Raw genomic sequence first — 22,450 nt, 5'->3', positions numbered from 1 at the left:
TCTAACACCTCCATGGCTCGCTTCTCCATTGCTGAAAAGAGGAACGCCTGGCCTGAGGGGAGGTGAGCGACCACCTCTGCTCCACGTGGTTCTTCTTTTCTAGAGCACAGATCTTTCTCTGCGCCCTAATACACACCCGCACACACACAGACACAACATATGAAAGACATGTTACAATGATTCCATGAAGTCATTTATGCAAGAGGCCATTCTTATAGCACACTCTTAAATGTCCATGCCTGTCTACCTATCTACCCCACACCCAACTGGGCAGTGGTATTCCTGGCTGCTAAAATCACAGCAAAATGATTACTTTAATTTGTTTTGACATTATGACGCCTACTTTTCCGTTCTCGAGATCAAATCCACAACTTGAGCTCCTCCTTGAGATGTTGTAAGTTGCCATCTAAGAAAAGAGAGAAGTAAAAAAGGGGTGGGGGGGGGTATAGCATAGGTTTACTGCAAAACCAAGGAGGCAAGAAAATCTTCAAGCAATGGGTCTTCGGAAAAAACTTTTTTAATAGTCTAAATTGTTGTTGTTAACATCGATGTGTTATATAAAAAAAAAAAAAAAAATTACATTACATTTTTATATAACCCAATAAAGCATTGACTTACTGTCCCCTCTGAAACTGGTAGAGATTTTCGACATAAGTCTCCTCCCAGGAAAAGGAAACCTCTTGCTTCTTCAGAGAAGCCTCCAGATCCTTCCCCCAACTCCTGATGTCTTCAACAGTGGTACCTTGAAAATAGCATGTAAAAACAAAACATAGATTAGCTTAGTGTTTCTCCAACAGTGGTGGTTAGAGGTCAATGGTTCAATTATTAGATAAAAAAAAAAAAGGCAAACTTTAAATGAAAAACCATGGAAAAAGGATACGGATGCTGAGACAAGGATTGAGACGCAAGGAGTTCTCCTACCTACTGTATCAATGACTGCACGGTGTATGGGGGCTCTGATATTAAACATGTTTAATCTCCATAGAACTGTATTCAAGGTAATAGATCATATGTAAGGGTTCATGCGCGATGAAGTGTCCATTCTCAGAAATTAATGGACAATGCAGAGGCGCAGTCCATTAATTTCTGATAATGGACACCTCCAAGTGCATTAACCCGCTTATACCATAGTCACTAACCAAAGAAACAAAACAAGTCCATTCATTTCATTCATTCATTTTCATGCATTTTGCAATCTAAATCTAGTTGTCATAACTTTGAGAACCGGAGACAAAATCCCCTAGGCTGCTCAAGATTTTCACAGGATGAAATAGACTCAGACGGCCGCAGCATGTGGCTGATCGCTCATAGGCTACAGTATCAGTAAGTTCATAGGGGCAGTCGGCATCCTGTGGAATGCAGCCTTTTAGGCTAAGATAATTCAGATTTTCGTTTGTTTATGACAGGTGACTGCTTCCTTGTTGTTGTTATGGTTGCGCTCGAGCGCTTCGGTCAGCTGACAAATGTAAACGTCAGATCTCCGTAAATGCCCGTCATTTTGATCAACTGAGCACACAAGGGTAACCCAAATGGTTACTTTGACCTTTTTTTTCTTCTAAATTTATGAAAGTGACATATTAACACTGAACGGTGGTATAGAGCTCAAACGGCTCTGCTGAGGACATGGCACATGGATATGAATTGTGAACAGACGTTTGCCAGGACTTAGCTAGGTTTACATTATAACAAAATAATGGACACGCTACAGCAAATCAGAATCGAGTATTCACCCAGACCATGGTATAAGCTGGCTTATGTCTTACTCTAGATAAAGTGTGTTAATACTAGTACGGGTCGATAAAGCAAAAATATCATCACAGTATTTGTCTTAGTTCTGAAAATATAACAGAATTTGGAATTATTTAGTTATCCAGTGCTTTTAAATATGCCAAATGTTGTTAGTCAGTGAGTAAGTGAACACTCAAGAGGTTATGAAGGTGCTCCTTGCAAGCAGTTAATTCATATTAGAACACGGCTCTCTCGAATACTCGATTCTGATTGGTCAATCAACAATATTCACCGGTCATTATTTCTCGACGACCGACCGCTGCTCTGCCACACCTGGTATTAATCAGTTGATAAGAGCCTTTTGTCAGCAACCACTAGCCTACTAATTAGGCCAACCAGTTGCAGCTGTGGTGTCTTGTGTGCCAATTACGAATGAAACCACTTTGTGTTGAAAACGCTATTAAAATATTTGAATAATTATTTTTGTCAGATTATTGAATGATTTAGTTGTAGGCCGTGTTCTAAGCGGGATAATGTATACTGAGCCAGTATCAACAGCCAGGGTTTTTCTGCATCTAGAGCAAATGTACATATTTATTCACAATAATCTTCAGGACTGTTGATGGGAGATTTGATACAGGAATCAACGCCTATAGGCTTGCCTGGGGAAGTAAAGTGCCACATCAGTAAATACCGCAACTCGCCCGTAGGTGCATATACAGTATACAGTATACGGCACTTTCTTGATATTATAGGGCTTTGTTTATATGACAGCTTATTTTACTAGTGGTCATCAATTAGCTATTCATCTCTGTACTAGTAAAAGACTCTCCCACCTTTCGCTCAAACAGAGAAGTCCCCTTAGCGCATGTTGAGGGAAGCAACTGTAACTTCATCGTGGCTAAACAGGTTTCAACAAGCACGCTATTGCAAAAGTTAGTGAGTTAACAAACCCCCACCCATAGTACTGTAGGAAACTCAAAAACATTTTTTATAGGGGTAAGTAAAAGAAACACTCAGGGAAAGTTGATTTCTAACCAAATACAAGTAGAGAGAATATCCCTTGTCCCATCGGATTACTTACTGTCAGTGTTGGGGGTAACTCATTACAAAAGTAACATATTACATGTAATATATTACTTTTAGCAGTAACTCAGTAATATAACTTATTACTTATAGGATTTCAGTAGTATTATACCAGTTACTTTGTCAAGTAACTCAAGTTACAATTTGAGTTACATTTGATTCAATCAAAGCACATATTTAAAAAAAGATACAATCATTTCCTAATCAAACTGTGTTTTTATGCAAAAAACCACTATAGATGATAATAACAAAGGAAAAGAATAAAATTTAGAATTTTGCATTGTTTACACTGACTTCAAGGCGGTTGAAATTATTTTTCGGGATGGTTCCGGGGCAGCGATGTCATTCTGCTACTGCTGTTATTTTGGTGAAAGTAATGCAAAAGTAGTGTAATAAGTAACAAGTTACTCTACACAGAAAGTAATATTGTAAAGTAACTTATTACTTTCAAATGAAAGTAACTAGTAATATGTAGTCTATTACATTTTGAAAGTAACTGCCCAACACTGCTTACTGTAACTGTGTTACAACTGTGTTAACCCTCTAGCTCCTATGCACTTTCATCCTTATGCACTTTTATCTCTTCTCTCTTCTATCTTGCTATCCTCCTATTCTTCTCATCCGCACGTCTATTGTCTGTAAATATGTTCTAATTTAATTGCCGTTTATACATTTTTTCGTTTAAAACTTTTATTAATTTTTTCTTGTTATTGCTGTACTGTTTTAACCTGGTTGTATGTCGCTTTGGATAAAGGCGTCTGCCAAATATAAATAAAGTAAAGTAAAAGTAAAGTAACTAACCCCTCTTAATCTACCCCCCCCCCCACCCAAAAAAATTGAAGAAAAAAACTCTGAAAAACGAATGCTACTCTTACTAATGCTACTTTCTTGCTTCAAAAGTGGAACTGTTGTAGATGGTGTTGCATAGCAGAATGTGATATTGTAAGTCGCTTTGGATAAAAGCATTTGCTAAATGACATAATGTAAATGAGAGAACATGTTACGGAGTACAGGAGTATACAGTATATCAAACCAAAAATGAATTGCCATGTAAAAAGACACCCATAGAAGTACAGTGTGAAGATAATAATTGCATGACAATAATTAACACAAAATGAAGACATAGTTTAAATACCTGGCAAAGACTTCATGAGGTTTGTCAACTCTTTCTTTGACTCCTCCTTTATTTTCTCGGCCTTCAGAAGTCGCTGAGGAATGCCTGTTACTACAAAAAGAGAAATACAGTGCTAAGATTTAACCAAAGACAGAGGCTGGATTATTGACTTTTCTATGTAGAGCAGTGGTTCCCAAAGCGGGGTACGCATATGTAGAGCTACTACAGGGGGTACTTGAGAGCAAGGGGGGAAATTATTGGCAAATTCACTTTCCCATATCTTCGGGACACTTTCAGTCTCATTATCCAAATCCCCATAAGTATTCCGACAGCTTTCCTAGGGCCCAAACGGTTACGGTAATTTAACTTATTTTGGATTTTTACACTGAAGCTGTTCCAAATGCATCGCTTGGCCCCTGTTGAATCTCTGCTTAAAGAAACGTAGTCTTTTTTTCAGAGATGTGTTGACACTGCTTATAAATGCATCCCTGAGGCATTTTTTCGGCATTTTAGAAATTTATTTTCAGTAGTTCTTACATCAGCCCATAATGGATTTAATTCACAGTTCCAAAAAGCTTTACCTTTTAGTTGATGTCCTAGACTTGTAGGTAAGCCAGAAGTCTTAGTGGAAGAGTGTCTATCTATCTCTGCATAGAGAACACTGCACAGTGAACTGTAGCAGAGATCCACATCCTCCTGATTATCCCAACAACCCATATGTCTGATAATTTCTAGTAAAACAGTGCAACACAACTCTGATGAAAGAAAGTTATCAGGGAAGACTCTAGGTCGCCTACTTTTATTTAGATCAACTGGGGGCTGAACTGTAGGGTACCTTTGAGCATTGGCTTTAAATTTAGGAAATGGTCAGGCACTTTACACCGATCCCCCAAGTCCCTTCCCCGTGCAGCGCCTTCGGGTGATAGGTAGCATGAAAAAGTAACAAAAAAATATTGTGAAACTCGGTGTTCAAATCTTAAAGCAAAAATATCATCTACTGCCTTATCAACAATGTTAACCTTGAAATACTGAAGTAACTCATCCTTAACAAAAATACCAACCCCACCCTAGGCTTTAATATGCAGATTCCTATTTTGTCAAGTCCAGCCGTCCAAAGCAATTATAGTGTGTATCACACACACACACACACACACACACACACACACACACACACACACACACACACACACACACACACACAAACAACTCACTTTGCTTCTGTTGCACTTTGGCAGAGTAGTGCAGGAGAGCATCTGTAAGGAGGTCTGTGCGATGAGATGGGGTCATCTCCTTTGTGATTTTTCCAAATTTTCGCAGGTAGGACCACAAGCGCTCACTCTGCTCCCCATCAGCCAGTCCTGTTCCCTTGTGGAATCGAGTGTTGAACTGGAACTGTAAACACGACATAAAACATCTGTAAAATATTAATCATGCTTAGTTGGTGTATTCATGTCCTCCTCAACGACTTGCCCGATCATGATCAGGAAATTTCAGGGAGCCAACACGGCATAGTTAGAGACATGGATCAAGGTTAATTACTGTTACAACTATGAAGAAATTATGATGAGAACTAGCAGGCTCACAGACAATTAAAAAGAGAGAGGCTTGAATGTGTGAACACTTCTCAACTGTGCTGTGGTCTCTTACCTTCTCTTATGCAATACAGCAAAAAAAAAGTACTGTGGAGACACAATGCTACCCTAAATTCAAGCACCTTCAATGTCTATTTCCACAAACTTTTAAGGCATAGATTTCAATGATTTTAAGGACCCGTGGGGACCCCGAGTCTAGTGCGGTAGTTTTTTGTACTTATTAAAGCACAGTCTATGGAAAATAGACTGTGCATCAGGCTCAACTAGCAAACATCTACTTTCTGATCCAGGTAGAAAATGTTCCTAACCTGACATGCAAGATTGTGCCCATAAGAATGGAACACTGACCTTGTTGTTCATCAGGTCAGGATAGTGGCGCTAAAGAAATGGCAGAAAAAGTAAAGAAAACACAACTTTAATTCATAACTACACATAGTCAATTGACTGATCCCACACCCTCTTGACCCCAGCAAAGACATTTTTGACTTATCCCCCAGCTCTGTAACAAAAACAAGGTTGCATTTGGTTCCAGGTAAAATGCTTTATTACCTGCTTCCATCAAATCAAGGGGGAAATCCGGAAGTAGGACACAGACAGACAGAGGCAGACAGACAGTCAGTTACAGATAAGCAGGCAGACAGAGAGACAGACACAGACAGAGGGAGAGAGACAGACCGAGACAGACACACAGAGATAGAGACAGACAGAGATGCAGAAATTAGATGGATATATAGATAGATAGATATAGATGCAATGATTTTAAAACCTTTCACATTTGCTCTGCAATAGTACCGTAACTTAAATATGTAGTGTTACCTGTAGGTGGGGTTTGAGTTTGCACGCGATGTCGTACATGAAAACCATTTTCAGCTGGCGCTCCTCCTGCTCTCTACTGAATTCCTTCAGCAAGAGGACAGCATTTGACAGTCTGAAGAAATTAAGCAAAAAGAGTTAGATTCACACTGCTCCTAGTTCTAGGAAGGTTCCTAGTAGAGGATGGGTCAAATGCAGAGGATGAATTTCCCCATGGGGATAAATAAAGGATAACTTAACTTAAATCAAATAAATGATGTATTTAAGCATATATTTAGCATTAGTTCTTGCAAAAATCAAATACCTTTCTCCAGATTTCAAGTTTAGAAACTTGACTGGATGCTCATGCCTGCAGGTGAGCCCGAATACGCCAGTTTCATCCAGCTTTTTGAACCTGACTCTTGACCGGATTGCACTCCCAGCATGGAATCCAGGACACCCCCCCTTTGAGGGGAAAAGACAGAATCCTTTCATCACTAAGCATGTTACATTGATTTGACATGAGTAACAAAGCAGATCGCTTTCTTAAAACTATCACATGTAGGTGGAATTCTTCTCTCAAATGAAACTATAGTCCTACCTCTGGTTGAGGGTTTGCATGTTCAACAAAACTGTCCACTTCACTCTGATTGAGGAAAAATCTATCTTCATGTTTTGGAGGCTCAAAACTTTCCCCTGACGACTTTTTCCGTGGAAGTCCAAACAGCGCGTCGGCAGCCACACAGAGGGTTCCATTTTCCTAATATAATACAAGCAATGATTAAATATACGCACATGAAATAATAATGCACATCCAGACATGCCATAACAATTATTACTGTACCTTTGGACACATGGGACAGCTGGCTCCATCAGTCAGTCTTGGTGCCAAAACAGAGCAGGCCATCTGCTGGAACTGCCAGTGCCTGAACTCTTCATAGCATTCCTTCACCAAAATGCTATACAGTTCAAGCAGCTAAAACGCAACAAAATAGGAATTTGAAGATTAATAAGATGCCAATAATGTGAGCCCTGCTAATGTGGTAGAAAAGGAATTCCATATTCATAACATAAGATCCACCTGAGTTGAAGGAAAGGCTTCCTGGATCGCTGAAATGATTCCCCTCATGGAGACCCCACATTCCAGTTGGAGAAGAGAAATTAGTCTCATCAGACTCAAGGATATGGCTGTTTGTGGGCGTCTGGGTGAAGCTGGCCACAACCCCAAACGGATAGGAGTTGCATGTTCTGATTCGCACATACAGAATGTGCAAACAACAACATGCATTCTTGCTGCAACAAAAAGGATTTTACAAATGATTAATCTTTCAGGGTGTTGAGGCAGGCTCACAGCCCTATACTGTAAGCCACCGAGGTGCTTGAATTACCGGGTTGAGTTGTGGCTGACTCGCTAGCTGTGCTGATGTTAATATATACGATAACATTGCACTGAGTGCTGTATAAGAACGACGAAGAAGGCTTGTCCTTGATGTTCGGAACCCATCCATTTATTCCATTTCACCGATATGAATACAGCAAAGTTCTTTTCTACAGAAAGCAAATGTAGCACAAACATTACCGGCACGAGAGCACGCAGTGCGGTAAAAACCGTTCGCCCTTCCGGGTTCAAACACCTAACGACACCCAGTGGAAAGAGCATTAAATAGCTTACCTGAGCCCAGGTAGTCGTCACAGCGACGCCCCCTGGACACATACAATATTACACTCAAATAATCATACAAGAAACAAACCATGACCCATTTGGCGCCTACATACCCGCTCCTAATTGGGAATGACAGGAGGTCATGAACAATTACACAAAATAAACCAAAGGAGCCAAATGAATTAATGAAAGACAACTAAGGAGGTTTAAGGTCAAAGCACATACTGTCCAGCTCCACGGTGCATCTCTCCTCCAGCTGAAGACAGCGTTCTGGGGGGCGAGAATGTTGCTCCTTCTCTTGTAGCACTGCCAAACGACGAGAGGCCGGCTGCTCCATCGCCTCTCCGTCGCAGCAGGTTGGGCTGGCTGGAAGAAGTGAGCGGTCCTGGCACCACTCCTTTTCAGCCATGGAAGCTTCAACGTCACTAAAAGCCTCCTCCAACACCTGATGTGGCTTCTCCTCCCGCTCCTGTTGTGGGTTTGCCTCACCGAGCGCCGCCTCTCGCTCCTGCTGTAGGTCGGCCTGGTGGGCATCCTCCTTCCGCTCCTGCTGTGGTTCCTCCTCCAGAACCACACAGACAGCTGCCACCTCCCGCTCCTGTTGTGGTTCCTCCTCCAGAACCTCACAGACAGCTGCCACCTCCCGCTCCTGTTGTGGTTCCTCCTCCAGAACCTCACAGATCACCGCCGCCTCCTGCTGCGGTTCCTCCTCCCTCGTGGAGGCCTCAAACTCAACGACGGCCCCCTCCTCCCGCGAGTTCGACTCTCTCATGGAGGCGTAGACCTCACCGACCTTCTCCTGCTGCAGATCGGCCTGTGGTGGTGGTGATTGTGGGGGTTGCTGCGGCTGCTGTGTTGGTGGTTGTGGTTGTGAGGGTTGCTGCGGCTGCTGTGTTGGTGGTTGTGGTGGTGTGTTCCTCTTTGAGGACGCTCGAGAGGAACGTTTATGCTCAGCTGCACGAAACACTGCCAGCTTAGCATCACAAACAGCTAGCTCAGTGTCAATATCGAGCTGCTCCAACTTCCTCTTCAGCTGTAGTTGCCGCTCCTCCAAGGCTTGCCTTCTCAGCACCCTTGCTTCGTCCTCCTGAGCATGCTTCTTCTTTAAAGCTGCTGCACAGATCACAAGTACTGCCCTTTCAGCCTCTGTCTGAATTATCATTTTGGATATGGTGCTGGACCTAGCACCATTACCACTGGAGCGTTTACAGTCAGTAGGAGTAACGTCCTGCACAACAACATGACCATTTTCAAATACATTACCTTCATTATCATTACATTTTTCAAGTGCATTATGTGAAACCCACCTGTTTGCATTAAACATATAATCATAATTACAACGCATTTTTCCTTTAAACAAAGCTTCATTTTTTCCCTTTTGTGTCTCAAAATCGCTAATCACACTAGCAGGTTTACTAGCGGCTTGCACACAAGTCCCTGCAGTCTCTTCCGGAGGCACGCTCACGTCTCCCATAACGAAACGACAAGTCGGTCAGTCCGTAAAGAACAACAGTCAATGCAAAACGAAAAGTAACATGTCAATACCTCAAAATCCAATGTGCTAAGAGATAATCCACAGGTGAGATGCTAAGAGCATTAACACTGTAGCCACCCCCTATGGATGTATGCAGACAGACGGATGCAGACGTCCTCCTCCGTAGCCAAGAGGCCGAGCACCAAGCAGCTACCCCGGCCTGTCCGCGGCAGCTCACGTGGCCCTCCTCCGGTTCGGTTGACTGACGCAGCACCCGCAACGCCAGCCGAGATCCTGGAAGCTACCCCGGCCTGTCCGAGCAGCTGTCCCGGTCCTCCTCCGGTTGCCTGTAGCATTCAAGCTAATCCAAATAGCGTTAGCAGCGCTGCCGAGATCCAGGCAGCCACCCGGCCTATCCACGGCAGCTGTCCTCCCGTGTACAACGCTACCAACGTGTCCACGGAACAAGTAACAAAGTCCGGTTGTGAACTTGGCACGGTTTTTACTAATGTTGAGGCAGGCTCACAGCCCTATACTGTAAGCCACCGAGGTGCTTGAATTACCGGGTTGAGTTGTGGCTGACTCGCTAGCTGTGCTGATGTTAATATATACGATAACATTGCACTGAGTGCTGTATAAGAACGACGAAGAAGGCTTGTCCTTGATGTTCGGAACCCATCCATTTATTCCATTTCACCGATATGAATACAGCAAAGTTCTTTTCTACAGAAAGCAAATGTAGCACAAACATTACCGGCACGAGAGCACGCAGTGCGGTAAAAACCGTTCGCCCTTCCGGGTTCAAACACCTAACGACACCCAGTGGAAAGAGCATTAAATAGCTTACCTGAGCCCAGGTAGTCGTCACAGCGACGCCCCCTGGACACATACAATATTACACTCAAATAATCATACAAGAAACAAACCATGACCCATTTGGCGCCTACACAGGGGGCTGTGTTTTTATAATTAGTGTGTTAGATTAATTGTTCCGACTGCACATTATGATGCTCTGTGATGCTACATACTGTATCTTGCTGTATACAAAATATAAACATTGTTCACACTGTAGAAATCATAGAATCAAGCACTTTTGTCCAGAAAATCTGGTATTATATGGAATATTGAAAAAGAACAGCCAATAACTGTGTATTTTCTATGAAAATACATGTTCCTTACATAAACTAGACCCTGCATGTCTCTGCTTCCACAGCATAGCTTAGTATCAAATAGTGGTCCAGAGTTCTAAACGTATGCTTTAAGTTGTAGTTTTAAACACTGATCAGAACACCTTTTTTTAAAACACACATTTGCAGTATTCTGAATAGGTTCTGCCATGGAACACCAAAACGGAATACCTTTCTGATCAAATACATGCAGCTGTCGTTTGTAGGATGTCATGCAGGTGTGTCCATCATGCCTTTTCCAATCCCACCTGAAGCCATTTGGCACCCTCTTCACGTATGCGTTACCCTATAGTAAATATACCATAAAGAGCTGACATGTTAATATTTACTTCAATAGAGACAGTCTGCATGTTTGGGAACGCCCATACAGGCTCTAGGAACGCCCACAATAGACGCTGGGTTAGCTGGTTCAGCCTTGCTGGGGGCGTGGTCAGGGTGGGGTAAATTCCCCCGTTCTATCCATTCAGCAAAGTTATAATTTAGCTGATAGCCCAGCCCAGGCAGACACGATCGGGGATTTAACCACCGAAGTAAACGCACATCTGAGCAGACGTCTTGTGTTCTGCTCTAGAACCCCCAAACATGTAGTTTAGAGCCACAGCACCGTCTTTTGGTGAGTCAGCCCATGAGATATATTGGCGGTTTTACCCCACTCGCGCACCAGCCGTTTAACATTTTGTGGGCGTTCCCAGACATGCGGACTGTCTCTATAGAGGGTATGCATGTGATGTCACAGAGGCAGAAGTCACTGTGGGGTCACGCCCACTGAGTCACAGCAAGACTGAGCTTGAATGCAGTAATCAGCCTAGATAACTGACACCTGCTGCTCAGGGAGGAACTTGACACTCATTTTGACACTAATGCCTACCCCACACTACAGGATAATTTGCAAGATTATGGCCAAGATTGCCCCCTCCCGATTTTCTCGGGGGTGCTCCCGATTTGATGCGCGTCGGGCAGATAATCTTCCCAAATGATCCTGTAGTGTGTGGGGTTCAAAGATTCACAATCGGGAAGACTGCCTCTTCCCGATTGTGAATCGGGCATATCTAACATGTTAGATATTTACAACCCGACAGGCGATTGCATCTTGAGCAGAGAGCCAGTAGTAGCTGCGTTTCCATTAGTTTTTCGCAAAATAATCTGGTCCGCGTTCGCCCGCAGCCCCGCACAGAAACAAAGAACGAGGAAATTGTCATCGAGGTGAAATACCCGTGCGTCTTTGAACGGGACGGAAAACTAATGCTATACTGCAAAGCATGTAGCCTACAACAAGCGCTTAGGTCTCATGCTTCCCGCATCGGCGAGTGTCCGCACGGAAAAGTGAGTCAAATCAGCAGACGCGCCCCTCCACACAAGGCACCTGTGCAGACGGTTTTCGCCTGGCCGTGCACAGTAGGCCCACACCCCGAATGGACGCGGCTGTCCGCGCAAATATTAGTTAAACAAATCCTTTCAGTGCAAATGCATTATAAAAACAAAAAATAAGATTTGTTTAGAAAACGAAATGACACAAATGTATTATTATTATTATCATTATTACTACTACTACACCCGGTGCGCACACTGAATAGGCATTTTAAAAGTTAACGTCGAGCCCTGCTTCCAAGGTGAATCTTCGGCATAATCTTCTAGTGTGTGGGGTTGCGTTTGAACAGACGCGATTGTGTGTGTGTCCCAAGATTGAAATGTTAAAAAATTGGCTCTCTCTGTCCTGTAGTGTGTGGGCTCTCAATATTTTTATAATCTTCAAGGATTTGAAAATCCTGTAGTGTGGGGTAGGCATAATTCCCCATGGAACACCTCGTGCTGAGTAACATGCATTGAGTCATTGATTAATTGCTTGATAGTTTAGAAAAAGTCCCCTTCCCCTTTGCTCTTTTCTGCAAAACAATGGTTTCTTGGAAGATTTGAGCTTCTATAATTTGTAACATAGTGGTAGAAAATGGAAAATACTTACATCCCACATCTCCATTTCATGCACAAGGTTGAATTTGCTGTGTTCTCTAATGGTGCAGGGGGTGCAGAGTACAGCCTGATTGTCACAATCACCACATTTCCAGATTTCTTCCTTTAAAGCACACTGACATATGTGGCAGCATGGACTTAGGGGTGGGCAGAGGGACTCCACAGCTGGCACATGCAGACTGGGCCGGATTTCAATCCATGCCTGCAGATAGGGATGCAAATTGTGATCAATTCTCGTAATCGATGATTAATCGATGAATCATTAGATTGAAAAAAAAAAAACGCTTTTGACATGCTAAATAGAAAATACAAAATGCAGGGTTTTACACCTGTCTTTAGGCCGACCCAAAAAGTCGATCAACCAACTAAACTTCATTGATGCTGGTGCTGCTCGATCGCCGCCTGGACATCCTCCTATCTCCTCCATAGAGCTGGTAGGAGACTGGAGGATGTTGTGCCTCCTTACCGACTTCATGGTTCTCCCCTGGTCCACCACACAGCTTCTCCATTTGACATAAATTTTTTTCTTTACTTTAACCATCTTTCTGCAAGAAATAACATGAGAAATATAAAATATTGTGTTAGAGAGAGCAAGTGAGAGAACTTGTGTGAATGAGGAAGAAAAAGTAAGAATTTTGCATATTTTGATATGTAGTCACTTAAATGCTCAATTTTTGGATAACATTTTTACTAGTTTGCATCCCTGAAGCTTGTTCTTAATATAGGAAGACAGAAATCAAGGTTCTTGGCTCCACTAGAAGAAAGCCCGAAGAGATGTTCAAGATGTGGTTACAAAGGCAAAAATATGTAACAATTTATGGTGAAGCCAGTTATCTTAGTTTCCTCACATTTGCCACTTACCTAAGAACATTATTGGTACTGCTTTACTGACAAAGAGGATACCTCATTTCTTTGTGATAGTGTAAGAAGAGTTCAAAGGGTGCAAACTAAGGCAGCAAGAATGTTATTGTATGACACTAAAGCTAATGGAAGACATTTTGAAATCACAATCCATTCATGGCATTCCCTTTTAAGCACATGCACTGTGGAACGTTTGGTGACGTCACAATAAAGTATCCCCCTTTTTGCTGGGGACTGCCTGGAAGGCCCTCAAGGACCCCTGGCATCTCTGGAGTCCACTTTGAGAACGCTGTGATCTGTAATCGACTGGTTTTCCTGTCCCCTGCCTTGGAGGCGTAATTATGGATTGCACCGCGGTTTTAGGCAGACCACGCCCTGTGCCCGCCTATGCAGCAGTCAAGCGTCAGGATTGGCCAGGAGCGAGCCTTTGTTCCCCTGCTTTTGACAGATCAAATCTCCCACACCAGACACTCCATGTAATATAGCAATCGGAAACCTAAATGAACATAAGTGGTAGTTATCGCCCTAAAGGGGGCATACATATATATATAAATATTTATACCATGGTCTGGGTGAATACTCAATTCTGATTGGCTGCAGGGTGTCCATTATTATCTGATAATGTGCACCTAGTAAAGTCAGTACCACTCACTCCCAATATACCACAGTTAGAGCCGGCACTGTATCCCTCTGCCTCTGAGAAAACAAATGGTAGCCTTAAGGCCTAAACATGGTCATCCGTCCGCCTCGAATTGGAGCCGTCTCGCCGCCTGGCGGCGCCAGCTAGCCCTACATGCTCGGACGCCACTATGCCCTCCCTCCTTCCACCCTCCCTCCTCCTGTGGAAGCTCCGTGTGAAAATGGCGGAGATTGTCTGCCAGGCAGTCTGAATGAAATTGAATGTAACGTTCCCAATTCTATGTATTAAATTCTAAAAAACGACCCTCAACATTTGGGAAGGCTAAGCCACACAACTAGTTCGTTATAATCTAACGTCATGCTTTGAAAGGCGACTTTACGACGATGAGCCAAGGCAACGACCAGTCACAACTCTCGTCAGCGCTGAGTCACATTCGCCCCCTCCCCGTAGGACGGGGCTCCACCCGCCGTCATACGGGGAGGGCGGGGCGAGGCTCTGACGGACGACCATGTTTAGGCCGTTAGCCTAACAAGGGTAGTGAGCCCCTCTAGAGTGCTCGCCCCCCCCCCGACTCGCTATAAAACACAGAGACAACATCTACGTCACATCTCTAAGCCCGTGTGCCACTCCCACTTATTTCAGTGTCTGCCCCTGGGACTTTGATTATGAGATCACTGATGACGACATCATCACCAGCGGGGACTGATGACATCATCACCAGTGACATCACTGACATAATCACCAGCGGGACAGACAGAAACACCAAACAGACAGAGCCGGCTCCCTTTTATTATGTCCATTATATATCTATTTTTTACATGCATTCACCAGGGATCCTAACTGCATCCTAATGTATGTAGGAGTAGTTATTTTACATTATGTTACCTATGGATGGAATTATAGTGAGAACCCCGTGATCTGTAATTGATTGGTTTTCCTGTCCCCTGCCTTGAAGCTATTTCAGAAGCCTTTTAAAGCTAGGTTTTGGCTCTTTCAATTAACACACATGACATTAGCTTACCTTTAAAAAGCTAAGACGTGTATTAATGTTAACGCATGTGTGTGAGTGTGACAGCACCAAGCAACACTGAAAACAACATTAGCTTTGCTTCTAAAAGCTAAGCAAGCCTGTCATCCCTGGTCATCCCTTTACTAGCGCTAGCATGAGCTAACCACAGCAGAAGGTAAATAAACCGGAGTTGATCATCTAACATAACATTAGCGTTAGTTTCTAAAAGTGACGGTAGCCTGTTGATGGAAGCAGAAGGTTAGCCTGGCTAGCAGAAGCTAGGTAAACACACTCGCCTGGAGTTTAATGTGACATTAGCTTGTTCTTCTAGGATTAGCATGCTAGTAAAAACCACTCACCTTGAGTTTGCTAAGCTGACGGGCAGCTAGCGACCACAAAGCTGTTTTATACGCCAGTGCAATGCATTGAATGGGAAAATGAATCCAACCCGCATAACCTGCGCTTTGCGCATGCGTAGTAGTGTCTGCAGAGGTGTGCGGTGTGCTTAGTAGAACCGCGCATGCGTAGTAGTGTCTGCAGGGGTGGGCGTGGTGCTCGAGAGAACAGCCAATGGCGAGTCTGAACCATTCCATGGGCTTTTCACAGTAACCTCGGCAACCCGGCTAAACTGGGCTGTAGAGATTGTACAACTCCTCTCCATTCGATGGGGGCATTTGAATGCAATTCCTTTCCATTCAATGAGGTGATTCATAGTAGATCGGGTGTCTTCTTCTATTGTTTTATGGCGCTTGGCAAACAGCTTTTTGTGCATTACTGCCACCTACTGGTCCGTCTATTGCCAAAGGGAAGTTTCTTCTTCTTCTGACAGCTTTCCGGCAGACTAGATGCCTTACGGCACAAATGTATGTCACAAGTTGAAAAATTATATTAAATCATATTATATTATAGAACACATAAAATAATAATAAGATAGATAGATAGATAGATAGATAGATAGATAGATAGATAGATAGATAGATAGATACATACATACATACATATACATACTGTTGGAGCCAAATTCTACTTTTGTCTGTTTGTGATCTGACTGTGTGTGTGTACATGCAATCCTGACATTGGACACTGGGTGGAGCATGGTATGGGAGAGAAAAGTGCATATAGGGATGCTCCCAGGTGAGGGGAATCAGGTGCTGATTGGGAAAGCACACAGTTTTCGACCGTGCTGCAGTGTTTGGTGCTGCTCCATGCCTTTCACTATTACCGTGTTTGTTCATTTTCTCCGTGTTATCAGTATTATGTGAAGTCATGAGTTTGGTTACTGGGCATCATAGCGTGACTGTTGCTGTTGGACTATGCTGTACATATGGTGAGCAATGACAAACATGCATTGCCAAATAAATGGAGGGTCGGTGAGACATCCAATTATAACAGTGAATGGACATTGATTTCTTGGACTTGAACACGCGTCTGAAACTACTCCCAATTCGCCCCTCAGTGGCTTTATTATTTTGGTTTAATTTAGCCTCTACATTAGTCGAAAACTGGCTTTATTTTTGACTCGTATTGGACCGTTGTTCGGGATCAACCAGCCATATACAGCACTGGAGTGTGTTTGGCTGGAGCTGCAGGTGCATAGTGGCAGAGTGCGCCTGCTGTCATAAGCTGCGGAGACCAGGTGACGGGAGACTACAGCCATCGGCCCGGGACAATCTACTCAGCGTGTTGTGCACGAAGAGGGATCCACATTTCATCACAGCCAGCTAAGCGGTACCGATCTGTGCGAGGCCACAGGCAGCTCATCGCAGAGGGCCACGGGTTCAGCGGGATCCACATCACAGCCTATTCCTCGCCGGTTCTTGCCGGTGTGGAAAAAACAACCTGTGAATCACACTCACACGCTCATTGCCGATCAGGAACGGCAACTCACCAGCGCTGACGTCACAGCCGCTCTTTCCACTGGGACGGGACACAATCTGCTCTGCCAACGCAATGAAGAGGTATGTGTAGCGCGCTACCAACATGACATGGCCATTAGATGGTGTGCACACATTAGCCTATAAATCCAATGCATTGGTTCCATTGTCACAATCACCACATTTCCAGATTTCTTCCTTTAAAGCACACTGACATATGTGGCAGCATGGACTTAGGGGTGGGCAGAGGGACTCCACAGCTGGCACATGCAGACTGGGCCGGATTTCAATCCATGCCTGCAGATAGGGATGCAAATTGTGATCAATTCTCGTAATCGATTAAATGGTCATGTTAACAATTGATTAATCGATGAATCATTAGATTGAAAAAAAACAAACGCTTTTGACATGCTAAATAGAAACTACAAAATGCAGGGTTTTACAACTGTCTTTAGGCCGACCCAAAAAGTCGATCAACCAACTAAACTTCCTGCGTTAGCTGTCATTGTGCTTGTGGACGTGACATATTTCAACATTGTATTACAATGATTACTGTTGTCTTTTGCGGGGTAATTCTCCCACACTGGACTTTCTGTCTGCTAGCTTGGCTTTCTTCTTCCTCTGTATGAGCAGTGAAAGTTAAATTTCACCCTCGTGGTGTTAAAGGATGGGTTTTCCGTGGGGAATATGAATATATATTAAATCTCACGCCCCTAAGGTTTTCGAATCCGTTGAAATTTTTGAAATTGGATATTCACTGCCAGAGATATCAAGCATCTCTCACATATTTTTTGGGCCAGCCGACGCGTTTCGCGTCATCTGGCCTAAGTCCGCCTTGCGGAAGTCGTGCACCTATGAACTACAACTGTTGTTGGCCATGGTCCCGCCTCTAGAGGTCCTCCACGCCCCTTCAGAGGCCTTGACCAAAACAAAAACGCAGCCATCTTGTCAACCGCCTAGCCTGCTGTAGCTAATATTAGCTTCCCATAGTTCCTTGCAAAGAGACCATTATCTCGGGAACGGAAGCACTAATCGACACGGGACTGGCGGCATTGGAAAGCTCGTCAAATTTTACATCTAGTAGTAGGTGGGTTGAAGTAACGAAATCAACGCTGAGCAATGTACCCGTTTTTACACATTTTTACAGAAAATAGTTACAACATCAGATGCGCGTAACTCCTACGAAAATGCCTTAAAATGCATGAAAATTTTTTTATGAAGACATCTCCCGACATATATACTACCGTTTACATTTGGTGCAATTTGGAGGCAATTGATTTTCGATTTATTTTCGATTTATTTCTTCTTCTCTCCATGTCTTCTCTCCATGTCTTCTTCTTCTTTGAGTTTTATGGCGGTTGGCAAACATATATGTGCATTACCGCCACCTACTGGAGTTTGATATCAGCCAAACGCCTGAGGGGTGGGCATGGAAACGAAGGCCACGCGAGCCCAGTGCATTGTGGGAAATGTAGTATTTCGAGTCCCCGCACCCCCCCCCCCCACCACCCCCCCCCCCCACACACACAGAGTGGATTTCTGGTGATATCTCAGGCTGTAAACAACCAATTTCAAAAATTTCAACGGATTCTAAAACCTTAGGGGCGTGAGATTTAATATATATTCATATTCCCCACGGAAAACCCGGCCTTTAAATCATTTCAGCAAAGAAAATAAAAATTAGAAATTAGCACATAGCCTACATTGTAGATTAATCTGTTAACATAATATTTGAATGATCTAATTATGTACGATCGATTAATCAATTGTCGATAAACCATTAACATCCCTACCTGCACATCCTCGAGCTTACGAAGTTTGGAAGGTGGTGGAAGAGCACCGCCCTCAGGTTCTAGAGGGGCTTCAGCCATTGATGCTGGTGCTGCTCGATCGCCGCCTGGACATCCTCCTATCTCCTCCATAGAGCTGGTAGGAGACTGGAGGATGTTGTGCCTCCTTACCGACTTCATGGTTCTCCCCTGGTCCACCACACAGCTTCTCCATTTGACATAAAAAATTTTCTTTACTTTAACCATCTTTCTGCAAGAAATAACATGAGAAATATAAAATATTGTGTTAGAGAGAGCAAGTGAGAGAACTTGTGTGAATGAGGAAGAAAAAGTAAGAATTTTGCATATTTTGATATGTAGTCACTTAAATGCTCAATTTTTGGATAAAATTTTTACTAGTTTGCATCCCTGAAGCTTGTTCTTAATATAGGAAGACAGAAATCAAGGTTCTTGGCTCCACTAGAAGAAAGCCCGAAGAGATGTTCAAGATGTGGTTACAAAGGCAAAAATATGTAACAATTTATGGTGAAGCCAGTTATCTTAGTTTCCTCACATTTGCCACTTACCTAAGAACATTATTGGTACTGCTTTACTGACAAAGAGGATACCTCATTTCTTTGTGATAGTGTAAGAAGAGTTCAAAGGGTGCAAACTAAGGCAGCAAGAATGTTATTGTATGACACTAAAGCTAATGGAAGACATTTTGAAATCACAATCCATTCATGGCATTCCCTTTTAAGCACATGCACTGTGGAACGTTTGGTGACGTCACAATAAAGTATCCCCCTTTTTGCTGGGGACTGCCTGGAAGGCCCTCAAGGACCCCTGGCATCTCTGGAGTCCACTTTGAGAACGCCGTGATCTGTAATCGACTGGTTTTCCTGTCCCCTGCCTTGGAGGCGTAATTATGGATTGCACCGCGGTTTTAGGCAGACCACGCCCTGTGCCCGCCTATGCAGCAGTCAAGCGTCAGGATTGGCCAGGAGCGAGCCTTTGTTCCCCTGCTTTTGACAGATCAAATCTCCCACACCAGACACTCCATGTAATATAGCAATCGGAAACCTAAATGAACATAAGTGGTAGTTATCACCCTAAAGGGGGCATACATATATATATAAATATTTATACCATGGTCTGGGTGAATACTCAATTCTGATTGGCTGCAGGGTGTCCATTATTATCTGATAATGTGCACCTAGTAAAGTCAGTACCACTCACTCCCAATATACCACAGTTAGAGCCGGCACTGTATCCCTCTGCCTCTGAGAAAACAAATGGTAGCCTTAAGGCCTAAACATGGTCATCCGTCCGCCTCGAATTGGAGCCGTCTCGCCGCCTGGCGGCGCCAGCTAGCCCTACATGCTCGGACGCCACTATGCCCTCCCTCCTTCCACCCTCCCTCCTCCTGTGGAAGCTCCGTGTGAAAATGGCGGAGATTGTCTGCCAGGCAGTCTGAATGAAATTGAATGTAACGTTCCCAATTCTATGTATTAAATTCTAAAAAACGACCCTCAACATTTGGGAAGGCTAAGCCACACAACTAGTTCGTTATAATCTAACGTCATGCTTTGAAAGGCGACTTTACGACGATGAGCCAAGGCAACGACCAGTCACAACTCTCGTCAGCGCTGAGTCACATTCGCCCCCTCCCCGTAGGACGGGGCTCCACCCGCCGTCATACGGGGAGGGCGGGGCGAGGCTCTGACTGACGACCATGTTTAGGCCGTTAGCCTAACAAGGGTAGTGAGCCCCTCTAGAGTGCTCGCCCCCCACCCGACTCGCTATAAAACACAGAGACAACATCTACGTCACATCTCTAAGCCCGTGTGCCACTCCCACTTATTTCAGTGTCTGCCCCTGGGACTTTGATTATGAGATCACTGATGACGACATCATCACCAGCGGGGACTGATGACATCACCAGTGACATCACTGACATAATCACCAGCGGGACAGACAGAAACACCAAACAGACAGAGCCGGCTCCCTTTTATTATGTCCATTATATATCTATTTTTTACATGCATTCACCAGGGATCCTAACTGCATCCTAATGTATGTAGGAGTAGTTATTTTACATTATGTTACCTATGGATGGAATTATAGTGAGAACCCCGTGATCTGTAATTGATTGGTTTTCCTGTCCCCTGCCTTGAAGCTATTTCAGAAGCCTTTTAAAGCTAGGTTTTGGCTCTTTCAATTAACACACATGTGACATTAGCTTACCTTTAAAAAGCTAAGACGTGTATTAATGTTAACGCATGTGTGTGAGTGTGACAGCACCAAGCAACACTGAAAACAACATTAGCTTTGCTTCTAAAAGCTAAGCAAGCTTGTCATCCCTGGTCATCCCTTTACTAGCGCTAGCATGAGCTAACCACAGCAGAAGGTAAATAAACCGGAGTTGATCATCTAACATAACATTAGCGTTAGTTTCTAAAAGTGACGGTAGCCTGTTGATGGAAGCAGAAGGTTAGCCTGGCTAGCAGAAGCTAGGTAAACACACTCGCCTGGAGTTTAATGTGACATTAGCTTGTTCTTCTAGGATTAGCATGCTAGTAAAAACCACTCACCTTGAGTTTGCTAAGCTGACGGGCAGCTAGCGACCACAAAGCTGTTTTATACGCCAGTGCAATGCATTGAATGGGAAAATGAATCCAACCCGCATAACCTGCGCTTTGCGCATGCGTAGTAGTGTCTGCAGAGGTGTGCGGTGTGCTTAGTAGAACCGCGCATGCGTAGTAGTGTCTGCAGGGGTGGGCGTGGTGCTCGAGAGAACAGCCAATGGCGAGTCTGAACCATTCCATGGGCTTTTCACAGTAACCTCGGCAACCCGGCTAAACTGGGTTGTAGAGATTGTACAACTCCTCTCCATTCGATGGGGGCATTTGAATGCAATTCCTTTCCATTCAATGAGGTGATTCATAGTAGATCGGGTGTCTTCTTCTATTGTTTTATGGCGCTTGGCAAACAGCTTTTTGTGCATTACTGCCACCTACTGGTCCGTCTATTCATAGACATATATAAGGCTAGATGGCTTACCCGCGCTGCCGGTCAATGGAGAGCGACGTCGTCGCATGGTGGCCATCTTGCTACGGCACCACAGCTTTATATATATCTATGGGTTAAAAAAACGCTAACATTTTATTATTATTTTTGGCTCCAAATTACACCAAACTTAAACTGAAGCATCATCATCATGAGATGAATTCACGCACCTAGTTTCATGCAGTTTCATCCATTTTGCTAGGAGCTATGAGCATCTGTTGTTGGGTTAGTATTATCACATCAGATGATCATAACTCCTAGGGAAATGGATGAAACTGCATGAAACTTTGTGCCTGAATCCCTCTCATGGCATAGATGCTTCGGTATAATTTTGGTGTAATTTGGAGCCCATCAAAAATATAGTGTTTTTAGTGTTTTTTGTTTTGTTGTTGCCATATCTCGGGAACGGAATATGCTTGTAATAAACCAAACCGTTTGTAAATCCGTCAAGATTTCAGCAAGTTATGAGTATTTTTGTCTGTGCACCCTCCAACAGCTACCAGAGAACGTACCAGAAAGCCTGCCGTAGCAAGATGGCGGCGCTTCAACGACGCTGGTGACTCCGCCTTAAAGGATGGGTTTTCCGTGGGGAATATGAATATATATTAAATCTCACGCCCCTAA

At 43.7% G+C, this 22,450-nt stretch overlaps 1 protein-coding gene across 1 annotated transcript; it reads right to left on the bottom strand.

Annotated features, from left to right (window-relative positions):
- Window positions 1-618: 618 nt before the first annotated feature.
- On the bottom strand, window positions 619-7,554 carry LOC310771003 (uncharacterized protein). Its single transcript, XM_083663690.1, has 10 exons — window positions 7,394-7,554; window positions 7,157-7,288; window positions 6,914-7,072; window positions 6,638-6,777; window positions 6,337-6,448; window positions 5,869-5,898; window positions 5,140-5,320; window positions 3,950-4,039; window positions 3,109-3,170; window positions 619-742 (listed from the first exon to the last, which is right to left on the bottom strand). The coding sequence occupies exons 1-9, from the start codon at window positions 7,481-7,483 to the stop codon at window positions 3,157-3,159; spliced, it is 948 nt and encodes a 315-aa protein (XP_083519816.1). The 5' UTR covers window positions 7,484-7,554; the 3' UTR covers window positions 619-742; window positions 3,109-3,156.
- Between the last annotated feature and the right edge of the window lie 14,896 nt (window positions 7,555-22,450).

Source organism: Poromitra crassiceps (genome assembly GCF_964638095.1).
Source record: "Poromitra crassiceps genome assembly, contig: HAP1_SCAFFOLD_297, whole genome shotgun sequence".
Lineage (NCBI taxonomy): Eukaryota > Metazoa > Chordata > Actinopteri > Beryciformes > Melamphaidae > Poromitra > Poromitra crassiceps.
The sequence above is the reverse complement of the archived record's forward strand: the minus strand, read 5'-3'. Positions and strand labels throughout refer to the sequence as shown.

What these genes read in the sequence shown, in the direction of transcription:
- LOC310771003 (XM_083663690.1), bottom strand. Translation starts at nt 7,483, where the DNA reads ATGAGACTAATTTCTCTTCTCCAACTGGAATGTGGGGTCTCCATGAGG. An exon ending in AAGCCTTTCCTTCAACTCAG is followed by an intron (nt 7,289 to 7,393) that starts GTGGATCTTATG and finishes GTTGCGTTTTAG; the next exon opens with CTGCTTGAACTGTATAGCAT. An exon ending in AACTCAAACCCCACCTACAG is followed by an intron (nt 5,899 to 6,336) that starts GTAACACTACAT and finishes CCATTTCTTTAG; the next exon opens with CGCCACTATCCTGACCTGAT.